Source organism: Emericellopsis cladophorae (assembly GCF_022114955.1).
Source record: "Emericellopsis cladophorae strain MUM 19.33 chromosome Unknown NODE_45_length_187309_cov_120_362465, whole genome shotgun sequence".
Taxonomy (NCBI): domain Eukaryota; kingdom Fungi; phylum Ascomycota; class Sordariomycetes; order Hypocreales; family Bionectriaceae; genus Emericellopsis; species Emericellopsis cladophorae.
In genome coordinates, this window is record NW_026250970.1 from 25,131 (window position 1) to 37,422 (window position 12,292).

The 12,292-nt window shown below is 57.8% G+C and overlaps 7 protein-coding genes across 7 annotated transcripts; 3 read left to right on the forward strand and 4 right to left on the reverse strand.

The window, feature by feature from the left end:
- Positions 1 to 290: 290 nt before the first annotated feature.
- Positions 291 to 1,954, reverse strand: J7T54_002780 (uncharacterized protein; the record flags this gene model as incomplete). Its single annotated transcript, XM_051508488.1, has 4 exons — positions 291 to 555; positions 613 to 1,569; positions 1,627 to 1,832; positions 1,883 to 1,954. 4 exons carry the CDS (start codon positions 1,952 to 1,954, stop codon positions 291 to 293), a joined length of 1,500 nt encoding a protein of 499 aa, XP_051360368.1.
- A 313-nt stretch (positions 1,955 to 2,267) lies between these two features.
- J7T54_002781 (uncharacterized protein) lies at positions 2,268 to 2,925 on the forward strand (the record flags this gene model as incomplete). The annotated part of the gene is made up of 2 exons (XM_051508489.1): positions 2,268 to 2,451; positions 2,513 to 2,925. The coding sequence occupies 2 exons, from the start codon at positions 2,268 to 2,270 to the stop codon at positions 2,923 to 2,925; spliced, it is 597 nt and encodes a 198-aa protein (XP_051360369.1).
- A 216-nt stretch (positions 2,926 to 3,141) lies between these two features.
- Positions 3,142 to 5,119, reverse strand: J7T54_002782 (uncharacterized protein; the record flags this gene model as incomplete). The annotated part of the gene is made up of 5 exons (XM_051508490.1): positions 3,142 to 3,186; positions 3,260 to 3,978; positions 4,031 to 4,172; positions 4,224 to 4,480; positions 4,537 to 5,119. 5 exons carry the CDS (start codon positions 5,117 to 5,119, stop codon positions 3,142 to 3,144), a joined length of 1,746 nt encoding a protein of 581 aa, XP_051360370.1.
- Positions 5,120 to 5,849: 730 nt separating this feature from the next.
- Positions 5,850 to 7,011, forward strand: J7T54_002783 (negative regulator of the PHO system; the record flags this gene model as incomplete). The annotated part of the gene is made up of 2 exons (XM_051508491.1): positions 5,850 to 5,918; positions 5,995 to 7,011. The coding sequence occupies 2 exons, from the start codon at positions 5,850 to 5,852 to the stop codon at positions 7,009 to 7,011; spliced, it is 1,086 nt and encodes a 361-aa protein (XP_051360371.1).
- Positions 7,012 to 7,339: 328 nt separating this feature from the next.
- On the reverse strand, positions 7,340 to 8,503 carry J7T54_002784 (Lysophosphatidylcholine acyltransferase-like protein; the record flags this gene model as incomplete). Its single annotated transcript, XM_051508492.1, has 3 exons — positions 7,340 to 8,054; positions 8,125 to 8,229; positions 8,286 to 8,503. The coding sequence occupies 3 exons, from the start codon at positions 8,501 to 8,503 to the stop codon at positions 7,340 to 7,342; spliced, it is 1,038 nt and encodes a 345-aa protein (XP_051360372.1).
- A 202-nt stretch (positions 8,504 to 8,705) lies between these two features.
- On the forward strand, positions 8,706 to 9,960 carry J7T54_002785 (Nitric oxide synthase-interacting protein-like protein; the record flags this gene model as incomplete). Its single annotated transcript, XM_051508493.1, has 3 exons — positions 8,706 to 8,715; positions 8,780 to 9,367; positions 9,443 to 9,960. The coding sequence occupies 3 exons, from the start codon at positions 8,706 to 8,708 to the stop codon at positions 9,958 to 9,960; spliced, it is 1,116 nt and encodes a 371-aa protein (XP_051360373.1).
- Positions 9,961 to 9,996: 36 nt separating this feature from the next.
- On the reverse strand, positions 9,997 to 11,097 carry J7T54_002786 (Peroxisomal adenine nucleotide carrier-like protein; the record flags this gene model as incomplete). Its single annotated transcript, XM_051508494.1, has 2 exons — positions 9,997 to 11,010; positions 11,068 to 11,097. 2 exons carry the CDS (start codon positions 11,095 to 11,097, stop codon positions 9,997 to 9,999), a joined length of 1,044 nt encoding a protein of 347 aa, XP_051360374.1.
- Positions 11,098 to 12,292: the final 1,195 nt, after the last annotated feature.

Sequence of the window (12,292 nt, forward strand, 5' to 3'; positions counted from 1 at the left end):
GCGAACAATGTCTTCGCCCACAGAAAAAAATTGGCAAACCAACCCGACGACATGCGCCTGATGGGCAGGGCTAGTCGCACGAAGTCTACAGGTAGACGCCCCCGAATCACCGTGGAGGCAAGCGCTTCGCGCTGGGCACAGCGCACAGAAGCAGATAATGGTAATAGATCATGGTCTCCTGAGTGTCCCCCGAGCCTTTTGAGGCCAGCTCTTGTATTTAGATATCTCTCGTGGTAGATCAATACAAGGATGTTGGGGCCGCGGAGCCTCGCTGATCTCGATCACTTTCATCATGCGTCGTCATCGTCCTCGTCACTCCCGCTTGACCAGTCGTCTTGATATGCGTCTGCAATCTCAGAAAGACCGTTGGCGACGGTCTCACGCTCATCCAGAGGGATAGACCAGGCTGACAGCGACTTCAAAGTCTTGATGGGGGGCCCGATTGAAGTCTCTGTGGAGAGAACAGTCTGTACATCCACCGCGGTCTCTTTGCCTGCTCCGGGCCATATCCCAGGGAAGCTATCAAGCATGGGAAACTTCAGTGGCGTGTCAAACCTTTGTGCAGTCAGTAAACATCACTGGACCAGAGTCCATGGCGAAAGTCAAGCATACCTTCGTAGGATGGGATCTCCCACCAGTCTGCGAGCGCGAGGATCCTCATTTTCGCCCTTGATCTCGTTCTCGTCTGGTGCTGCTCCCCTGTGCGTACTCAGTTGCCCAAAGACGCGGCGTCGGCCCGTTTTCTGCGTCAACGACATTCCCTTGAACAGCTGCCCCACGCCAAACATGTCCATGTCAGAGCCACTCTTCTCCAAGTGCGCCACCGACGCAGCGACTCGCATACGCAGCTTGGACAGGTTCTGGCTGCCGCCCGCGTTCAGCGTTTCGACGATATCCCACAGTGAGTTCTGTGCGGCGTCGCTTCTCCCCGTCATGCGTGACTCCATGGTCGCCGTCTCGATTGCCGTCGCGAAGGCGGCACCCGTACTCCAGGGCGATTGTGGATCAATGTGCACGTCCTGCGGCAGACCACTCTCGGGGATGGACAGCGGCACGACCATGGAGGCGGACGCGCAGGTACTGGCCAACGTCTGCGCGACATTGCTCATGCGCAGCTGGCGCTTCTCCCTGGGCGTGTCCAGCATGGGGCTCTGCAGGCCCCAGAGCCATATACACGTCTTTGGATACTCGTCACGCAGCGCCTCGAGATACTTTGTAGAGAAGCCACCCCAGGCATCGTCCAGCGTGGCGAGCGCTTGGATACCCTGCATGCGATCGCACTCTTCTACAAAGGAACGCATGTCCCGGTCCACAATGTCATGCTCCTTATCCAGCGAGTCAAACAGCTCGGTGCCGGCCGAGTACCGCTCAAAGGGTCTGATGGTGGAGTTGAGCTCATAGTCGTAGAGCTGGACCAGAGACTTTGGGTGGTAGTAGACGCGCGAGAAGTCGGACCAGTAGCGGACCTTATTCTTTGTAAGTTGCGACGTGTCGGCGCCAGCGTCGAGGTTCTTCTGGTATTCTGATTGCTCGATGGGCTGTTGCTCCTGGACGACAGACCGCCCCGACCTACGTTACACTCGTCAGTATCAAGCTCGAGTGTGCTGAGCCGCGGTTGGTGCGTACCACAGGGATGACGCTGCGTGGTCTGATGCCGACTCGGCCTCGTACAGGGCGTTGATCTTCCTGAGCGAGCCGAAGCCCCCTTTCAAATCGTAGATGACTGTTCGCGGAAGAAAGGTTTCGCTGCCATCTGCGCCGATGCCCGGGCGCCAATGCACGTTGTGATCTATAGGCGACTCATCTTGCCCTGAATATGTGAAATACGATTCCTGGTTCAATAGTCAGCTCAGGCGGATATCTTGACAGTGATGATTCGCACCTGCGCGTTCCAAAAATGAGTGGCAGCGTAGTTGCTGAGGTTGCCCAGCTGGAGAGTGATAATCTCCTTCATGGTCGACTTGCTGCACAGGAAGCCACCCGCGATGGGACAGAGCTACGATCGCACAGTATGGCCTTTGCAACAGAGACGTTTGCTTGATGAAGAAGTCTCTGGATGCACATGCAGTCTGTGTGTGATGGGAGTTTGCGAGCTGCTGCAGGGTAGCGTGGATGCAAAATGTCAAGACGTGCGAATGTCATTCGAACCCTGGTCAACCGCCACATCCGCTTTATTAGTTAGCATCGTCATGGCAGCCGAAACCAGCATCATTCTTCAAGGATAAGGTAATTCGTCCGACCAGCGAATTGCCTGCAAATTATCAAACATGTCCGGACCCTCGCAGTCAGCGCCTCAGGGCGGCGGCGAGCTTCACTCCTTGAAATGGCTGCCACCCAAGGACGTCAAGCCCGCTCCACAAGTCAACGACTATGCCCCATCTTCATCGAAACTCAGCTTCCCCACCGGGAAACTGACGATTGTGGCCTTTCTCCGTCATTGTGGCTGTCCTTGTGAGTTTTTATTGTCGGTGCATCGTGAATCAGTCACACAAGTTGACGCACTACGCTCCAGTCGCCGAGAAGACGTTTAGAGCGCTGACGGCAGTCTCGGATGCCCACAAAGACATACAGTGCATCGCCGTGTCCCACTCCTCGGAGGAGGCTACGGAGCGCTGGGTGCCCCAGGTAGGCGGCTCGTGGAATGTAGAGGTGGTCGTGGATGAGGACCGCGATCTCTACGCCCAGTGGGGACTGGGACCGAGCAGTGCGTGGGCGACCATGGGCCCCTCTGTGCTCTGGTCTGTGTACAAGCTCGGCACGGGTGAGGGGATCTGGAACCGACCTACGCAGAGCGGCAGCCGCTGGCAAACGGGCGGTGCCTTTGCGGTCAACCGGTTTGGCAAAGTGGTATACTCGCACGTCGACAAGTCGGCGGACGACATGCCGAACTTCGACGAGGTGCTGGAAGCGTTGGCAAAGAACTAGCATGTCCCTGTATTTTAGATTGTATGTACGCCATTATCTGATACGCAAATTGCGCTGGCCAGACTAGTTGGCCCCGTGGAGTAATGCGGGAGAAGAAAATTGGTATTCGATGGAACATAAATAAGAGAAGAGATTCCTTTCAGACTAAGCCGATACGCCACCCATATGCCTCTAACCACGACCACCCCAACGCATCACCAGCCATTGGGATAGGTGCTATCCTGTGACCTGACCACCATCGCGGGCCGATAACACAGGCCACTCCGCAACCGAGCACGCAGAGCGCACTCAGCAGCTCTGTAGTCGTGCGCCAACTCTTCCTAGCTTGACTCACAAGATCCAGGAGACCAAGGGGGTCTTGGTGCACGAGATCAGCCGGGTCCCTCGCCCTCACCCTCTGCGGCGCGACCTCGTCCTTGGGTCTTGCCACCATGTCTCTCGGTCGGACGGATTGTTTGGAAATATCGTCGAGCAGCTGCTGCGCGACGGCTCGGTGATGCCTCTCCGCCTCGAGGCTATGTCGCAAGCCTTGCGCCCAGTTTGATAACTCGACTCTATCCCAGTACCGCCGGGCGAAGGGGTTGACCGTAAGGACAGGACTGATGGCGCATCTCGACGGGTCGCGGTGGGTGAGAGCCATGCGCAAGCCCGCATTCTGGATCCGTTCCCTGCGCCATCGGACACACTTGCCAGCGGTGCTGTGGCGAAGCCATGCGCATCCCTCGGCTGTGAAAATGTTTTGCACTAGGGACTCTAAATCCGTGGGCACCAAGGGTTGAATATAGCCAGAGCTCATCAAGACGCTTGCATCCATCATGCTGTGATCGACCCTGGTTGCGCTGGACACAGCGAAGATGGGGACATTGTCCATGGCATTCTCAGGACTGCAGAAAGAGAAGCAGTCCAGCCCTTGCTCCTGGATCTGCTGGCAGATCAGGTCCTTGGCTGCTGAGATGGCATCGTCATCGAGTTCGTCGGCCCGCGCGAGCAGAGGAATGACGTTGGTCTTCTGCTGCAAGGACGTGATGCATTCAATGTCGCGAATTTCGAGGCCTAAATGGGTGTTAGTCGCACGAAATAGACCCATCAAATAGGTATTGCTGACCTGTGTGAGCGATCAGATACAGGACAGCATCGACATTCGACTCGCCACCGGTCGACAGCAGCGTCGACAAGTCCGAATCACTGATTGTCTTCTCCAGCAGTGGTGCTACATGCGCATCCGCGTATTCCGCCTCGGCCATGTGCTGCACTTCTGGTCAGCATGATGGATGGTTCAGTACAGAGACCTCACGTACCGAATGGGTCTTGTAAAAGGCAGACTTGACGACGAAGCAGATGTTTCGGTCGAGAACCTGACTCGCAGTTGCGGACGACCGTCGCCTCTTGCGAGACGGAGCCAGAGCGGAAGGGTCGCCCTGCCACCATGGTCGCGGCCTCGTGCTGGCCCAAATCTCACTGAAGGTGTCGTCGGCTGCTGAGGCCACCGGATTCATGTGCACAATGTGCTCGCAAGAGTGCGCAATGGCCTGGACAAGGGACGTCTTTCCGATACCTATCACCAAGTCAGAGTCTGGCATGACGGGCCGTCATGTGTGAGTGAATGCGCACCAGGTTGCCCCGCGACCAGAAGCTTGAGCTTGCCGACTGATCTCCCCGCCTCTGAGAATGGCCTGCGTTGAGGCACTGATAGACTAGGCATGATGAGCTGGGGAGCGCGATGGCTGCCCGAGGAGCCTGTGGGGCTTGGTGCGAAGGACGATGCCCCATCGAGGACGGAGCGTGGTAGCTCCCCGACCGACTGTCTTCGTGAGGAAACGCCGCTGACAAGAGACGGGGCCTCCGACATGGCCGCTAAAGCTGAGTCCGCCACCATGGGCGAGTGATCCTGTGTCGTGATCCCCTCATACTCGGTATCCAAAGCTGACGAGGACAGCGAGGCGATGCTATCACCAGTGGGTGTGGGGGAGGGCCACCGGCTTCGGGAGGCATGGGTAGGCGACTCGAAACTCGCCTTTCGTCGAGGGTAGGTGGACTGAAAGGGCGAGGGGCCTGAATCATCCTCGGCAACATCGAGGGCGGCCTCGGTGGTGATGAAGCATGCTAGATTGGCGGTGGGCGTTGCAAGGAGTGCCTCCTCCTCAGTGTCGCCGCCTCTCTCGCGTCGGTTCGCCATGCCTGGAGTTGGGCGCATGGCGGAGGGCGGTCATGAAGCGGGCGTAGAAAAATGCCTACATGGAACAAGAAGGGGCCGGATTTCTGATGATGACGGTTTGAGGAAGATAGTCCTGCGACTGAGGCTATCGTGAATCAACAGCGACGATAAGCTAGGTAGGTGTGTTGCGTGACGCGCCGGTCCAGTCTTGGCTTGACTGATAAAGGCCGAATGATATTGATACGGAGGGTGGCGCCGTGACCACCCTGGACCAGCAGCTTCCCCGCGGTGGGGCATCCAGTCCAGTCGCTGATGTCCTCCCCTAGATTAGGTAGAGGTACCTTAGTACACATCTCTGTCGGTCGTAAGCGTGAGACTCTGCTAGCGTCTACCTGTCCAGCGCATGTGGCGGGGCATCCGCATGATTGGGCGATTCTGCTCTGCAGCCCAGCCCAGTCCAGTCCAGTCCAGTCCAGTCCAGTCCAGTCCAGTCCGGTCCTGTCCAGTCGCCCTCGGAACTTCCAAAGGGCCCTGCCTGATGGTTTTAAGTTAGACCCTTGAGGGAAGAATTCGTGAGTCACTTTGAATCAAAGACGCGCAGAAGGGAGCGTTGCAATTACTTGCGAGATCTTGGACACTGAGTGTCTTTGCGAGGACAGACTCTATCTAATTACCCGCACTCTTCCTGGACCAGTCGACTTGCCACTCTCCGATCCCACGCCGCCTCGTTGCTCATTGCTTCCCACCTCACACACAAATCGCCGGCATCATGGACGGCAAAAGACACCCCAGCTCGTTCCAGCAATTGGAGAAATTGGGAGAGGGAACATATGCAACGGTTCGTAGCCGATATCCTGTCCTGGTGGACGCCGTGGCTGTGGCTTGGGGTGCCCGCTGACTCTGTCCCTACCCAGGTCTTCAAAGGTCGCAATCGCCAGACGGGCGAGCTCGTCGCGTTGAAAGAAATCCACCTCGACTCCGAGGAAGGCACCCCCTCGACCGCCATTCGTGAGATCTCCCTCATGAAGGAGCTCAAACACGAGAACATTGTCGGCCTCCACGATGTCATCCACACCGAGAACAAGCTGATGCTCGTCTTCGAGTACATGGACGGGGACCTGAAGCGGTACATGGACACACAGGGCGACCGAGGCGCACTGAAGCCGCACACCATCAAGTCCTTTATGTACCAGCTACTCAAGGGCATTGACTTTTGCCACCAGAACCGAGTCCTACACCGAGATCTGAAGCCGCAGAACCTGCTCATCACCAGCAAGGGCGTCCTGAAACTCGGTGACTTTGGTCTCGCACGCGCCTTTGGCATCCCCGTCAACACCTTCTCGAACGAGGTTGTCACACTCTGGTACCGCGCGCCCGACGTGCTCCTCGGGTCGAGGACGTACAACACGAGCATTGACATTTGGTCGGCAGGATGCATCATGGCCGAGATGTACACGGGCCGCCCGCTGTTCCCGGGGACGACCAACGAGGACCAGATTTTGCGCATCTTCCGCATCATGGGCACTCCTACCGAGCGCACGTGGCCCGGCATCACCCAGCTGCCCGAGTACAAGCCTAACATGCAGATGTACGCCACGCAGGATCTGCGCCAGATCCTCGCCACCATCGACCCGACCGGCATCGACCTTCTCCAGCGCATGCTCCAGCTGCGACCGGAGTTGCGCGTCAGCGCCCACGACGCTCTGCAGCACCCATGGTTCAGCGACCTGGTGATGCACCAGCACCAGCAACAGCAACAGCAACAGCATCACCACCAGCAACAGCAGCAGCAGCATCACCATCAGCAACAACAAGCACACCACATGCACCAACAGCAGCAGCAGATGCAGGCCCAGGCCCAGGCGCAAGCGCAGGCTCAGGCCCGTGCCTACCAAGGAGTGCCTGCCCAGGGGTATGACGGTAGTTACTAGGGGAGCAACTGGTACCCCCCGCCGGGGCCGATGGATTGATATGTCGGGGCTTCTTCCTATGCTGCCCATGCGCGCTGCGATTATTATGCATCATACGATTTTTTCTTTACACACTGAGTTTGCTTTGCGGAATTGCACGGCGTTGGCTCCATGGATTGACTAGACGGACAGGCAGAGCTTTTATTATAGCACACTACTTTCAAAGGGGATTGTTGAACAGCAGCAGATAATGTGGCGGATTGTTCCCTATGCTGTGAAGTTGCTGAGGCGAGAAGAGTACAGCAGTAACTGAGCTCTTAATACCGATCCCTTCGCTTGTATGCTGTTGTTACATATTCCGGTTGGTCAGGCTCCCGTCGACAGGGCTCTTGAATTTACGCTTGTTGGGCTCCTTGGACCACGTCTCGGCCAAGGCCGCCGTCTCGTCCTGCTCGGGCGCCAGTCCCAGCTTCTCCCTCAACCTGCCCACCTCGTCGCGCACGCCCTTGGCGACCTCCCTCCTCAGCTGCGATGCCTCGTGGCTGTCGCGCAGGGCGTCCGGGTCGCTGTTGGCGACGAGCTTCCTCCACCTCCGTCTCTGCTCACCAAACAGCCTGTCCACATCCGTCGGCTCGCCTATGATGAAGCGGATCTTGTTGCCGATGCGGGGCAGGAAGCGTGGCCAGCCCCTGTCCTCGGGCATGATGAGCTGCGTGCCGTGCACGAACATGGGGACGAACTCGGGCGCCGGGTCCGATTCGAGGATGAGGCGTGAGACACCCCATTTGAAGTACCGCAACGTGCTCTCTGGATTCTGGTGGCAGCACGCTTCGGGGAAGACGTGCACCCAGGCGTTGCGGTAGGCCGAGTACGCTGCGGGCGCGAGGAACGAGTCTTTACCGTTGGTCGAGTATGTCGGTGATTCAGGGCCAGCTGTTGGTGAGGGCCTGGTGAGCAGCTTGAGGGCCTGGCTTATGGTGGGCTGATGGGGCCCGCCGTGTGAGGAGTGCCAGTATCGATGCGTGGGGAGGACTTGGCCCAGACTGAAGAACTTTGAAGCTGCGCTATAGGACCATCAGCACGATGCATTGAGAATAGCCAGAGGCAGGATGGGGGTTGGGAGGGGGAGCGTACGCATTTCTGAAGCATATGTCGTGGGCACCTAGACTCCAGCGCATGTTCTCGACGTCGAGCGCATAGCGCATGGGGAGGATGCCCCAGATGACCGGATCGTCGAGTCTAGATACCTTTGTTAGTTTTGGAAGCGTGGTGAACGAGTCGACTGTCAAACTCACACGCCAACATGATTGCAGACTGTCAACAGTCCCCTCTCCCGTCCGCCAGGGAGTTTCCGCCGGTCGAGCACGCCCAAGAGGTTGTTCAACCCCGTGACCTCGACGCTGTTGAACCCATAGAGAAAGCCTCTGGCCAGGGCGCTCACAGAGCTCACCACCGCCAGGGAGCCGAGTCGCCATGAGAGGCTGGGGCGTGTAGGAGCCGCCGTCCCAGACATGACGTTGACATAGTACACACGTGAGAATAGAACATGTAAAACTGACGATGATCCCTGGCGCGTTTTTTTGTAGGGTCCGTCGCGACAGCCGACCTTGGCCGTCGCCCCACGTGGATTTTCTCGCGACGTCACGGTTCTCCAGTCTCTCCATCAACAGGCTCTTCATACTCGCAACGTCAGCAGCAGTCTGTACCTTGCCAAAATGTCACACAGTACGTACGTCTGCAAAGACAGACTTTCTAAATACCTAGGACGGGACCCAAACTGACAATGCAGGCAAGCGGAACACTGCTCGCTCCATCTTCACCGCCCACGAACGAGCCGTCGCCCACGCCCACTGGAATACGTCGACAAGCGCACGTCTGACCCGCGACTCTTTCCTGCCCTTTGGATCCTGCAGTCTCTGTCTTGAGCTGGCACGCGACCCGGTCGCCTGTTCGCGCGGCGATGTATTCTGTCGCGAATGCGCATTGGCGAATATCCTCGCGCAGAAGAAGGAGCTGAAGCGTGCCGAGAAGGCTCGAGCGGAACAGGAAGAGGAGGACAAGCGACGGGCAGAGCTGATGGAGGAGGAGGAAAAGGAGAGAGCTGTCAGGGACTTTGAGAGGACGCAGGCTGGTCTCTCGGTGCAAGGGCAGGTCAAGGCGCCCGTCGAGGTTCCCACGACCACAATACCGACCTCCAAGATCAAGACCATTGAGTGGAAACCAGAGAATGAGTCGCATTTTACGAAGAAATTGGAGGGAGATGCGGAATCTACCAGCGGAGCGAAGCGCAAATTCGCCTTGGACAATGAAGACGTCGAGCGAACGGCGAAGCAAGACAGGGCGAAAGCTCGGAAAGCGATCAACGACGAAAAGGCATGTTCTTCACACTATGGCACTTGATCTCTTCACAGCTAGTCACACAAGCTAACGTACACTCTGACTGAGTAGGCAGCCAAGCCCTCCCTTCCATCGTTCTGGACCCCATCCCTCACGCCCGACATCAGGGACTCCAAGGTCAGCCCCGCGAACAAGAAGCACAAGTCGACACCTACGTGCCCCTCGTCGCAAACCGACAACCCGCACCCCTTGTCCATGCAGAAGCTCATCACGATCAAGTTTGAAGAGCTGATGGATGACTCGACCAAGGACAAGCGCAGGTCGTGCCCCTCGTGTCGCAAAGGCTTGACCAACGCCTCCGCGCCCATCATGGCCAAGCACTGTGGCCACGTGCTCTGCGACAGGTGTGTGCAGACCTTCCTCATCCCTCCCAAGGGCAAGCCCGTGAAAGAAGAGGACTCGGTCGTCGCCTGCTTCGTGTGCGACGAGCCCGTGGCCGTGCTGGCCACGGGCGACGAGGCCGGCAAGGATGGTCTCCCGACGGGACTGGTCGCTCTCCGGTCCGAAGGGACGGGCTTTTCCGCCAAGGGCGCGAGCAATGTCCGCAAGGCCGGCGTGGCGTTCCAAGCGTGAAGGGCTGGAGGGTCCGTCCTGTCGCCAAGCACCATCTCACCTCTTTTGCAGTCTCCGCCGCATCTGTGGGCTGTACACGAGCCACAGGCGAATGATTAGCCTGTGAAGGAGGCCCTTGGTGAACATGGTCGCTCCGTGGCTGAAGAAGCTCTTGAGGAGCTCGCCGGACAGTCCATCGTACAGCGCCTTGAGTCCCTCCCGATGGACGATGCGCACAATGACGCCGAATATGGTGCCCTCAATGATCCGTCTGAGGCGCGCCGCAATCGACGCTCGACATCGATCACGGGTGTCACTCTTCTTCTCCTTCTCGTCATCCGTCGCCTCGGCCTCGGTAGAAGCCGCCGCCAGCTGGAGTCTCGTCTTGCCTGTCTGGAAGGGGTACGTCAACGCCGTCGCCGTCGCCTTGCTCAACGCAGCGAGCAAGAAAGCGGCCCACGCAATGGGAATGTCCTCCTCCTCCAGGGCCGGGATCACCTTCTTGGCCAATCTCCTGTTTACAAAAAACGTGATGCTCGGGTTCAGCGTAAGGACCAGCGTCGCGGAGTAGCCAGACCACAGACCGAGCAGCCCTCCCTCGTGGTAAATGTCCGCCAGGATCTGGCGCACGGTGCGCTCCTCGCTCTGCGTCTGCTTTCTCGCCACGACGTTCGACATGGGTGTCGTGAAGGCCTTGGCGCAGGCGCCCGCCAGACTCCCCAGCGCGAGCTCCTCGAGGGCCCGCGGCGGATGCCGGCTGTAGCGTTGCAGATAGTTGTAGAAGCCAAAGAACAAGAAGCTGTCCACCACGGACTTTCCCACATCTGTGCCTAGACCGCTGTACAGCGCTGACGCCCCCTCGCGGGACGTAATGTCTTTGAACGCGGAGATGATACCATCGTAGTGCGGGTGATCCTTGCTGCTTTTGACGTGACGCTGGGCTTTGAGACGCGTGGTGACGAGGTCGAGAGGGTAGACGGCGGCAGTGGAGATGGCCGTGCCAGCAGAGCCACTGGAGGCGTGCCCGAGGGCATTGAGCAGAGCGTCGCGCGACATAGCTTCAAACAGGACCTTGATATTTGGGAGAGTTACTCAGACAAGAGGTCATAATAAAGGGACGTCATGTACAAGAAGGCGAAGACGGGCGGTGTTACCCATGTGAAAAGCCGAGGCACGACGTCATATCGGCCGCTAATCTAGAATCAGATAACCGACTTCTTGTCAACCTTTCAACATGGTATACAATGCAGAATTGTCAGAATAGCACAAGGTACATTGTACATTGCAAGCGCATGCTACGACCAAGTCTGTTTTTACATTGGTTGTTCTGTGTACCCGTTGAGTCCAATGTCAAACATCCATATGCGCCTGTGAAGCGTCCTATCCAAAACGCTTGGCGCAGCAACGGCTAACGACCAGGCCTGCATTCGCGGCACCATCTATACAGAAACCTTCCAACCTTTCTTCCTTCAAATTACTTCGGTCAAGCCTCTCATTGCGGTAAATGACCACTGGTAACCGCCACCAAGGCTCTTCACATGGGAGCAGGGTCTTTGCGCTCACAAAGGCACGTGGCCTAGAGCGAATGTGACAATGAACATCCGCGCTGCCCCTCGGCTGCACCAGCTCCCTCATGCCGACTCGCGAGTACACAGTGCGTCCATGCGCATGAAACAAGCCTCTATCTCGTGCTTGAAGGCGGGCTCGGCAGTTCCATCATCTTCGTCACTGTAGTGCTTTGAGGAGTGCGGACTCTCATGCTCCCTCAACACGAAAGGGAACTCGAGAAAAGGAGGTATCTTGGGCCCAGAAGAGGCTTCAAGCTCAGTAGGGACGGACGTCGAACCTAGAAACAGCTTCGGACCTAGGTGGGAATCTAAGATCGGGCGGAACTTCATTAGGAGGAAACCCAGACCCCGGTAATCCAAGCCCAGGAGGGAAACCAAACCCAGGAGGGAAACCAAACCTAGGAGGAGGGAACCCAAGCCAAGAAGGAGGAAGCCGAGGCCCGGGAGGAGGAGGCAACCCGAACCCAGGAGGAGGCCACCCAAGCCCAGGAGGAGGGAACCCAATCTCGGCAGGTAAATCAATCCCAAGAGGGAGCCCAGGCCCAGCAGTCAACCCAGGCCCAGCAGCCAACCCAGGCCCAGGAGGGGATCCAAACTCAGGAGGTACCTCCAATCCTGGAGGTAAGTCGAGAAAAGGAGGAGTCTCGGACTCGGAAGACAAGTCAAGTTCAGGAGAAATATCAACCCCAGAACATAACGCAACTCCAGGATGGACACTCAGCACAGGAGGCGCTTCAAACTTGGGTGGCAGGTCAAGCCCAGGAGGCCACATAGTCCCAGGAGGC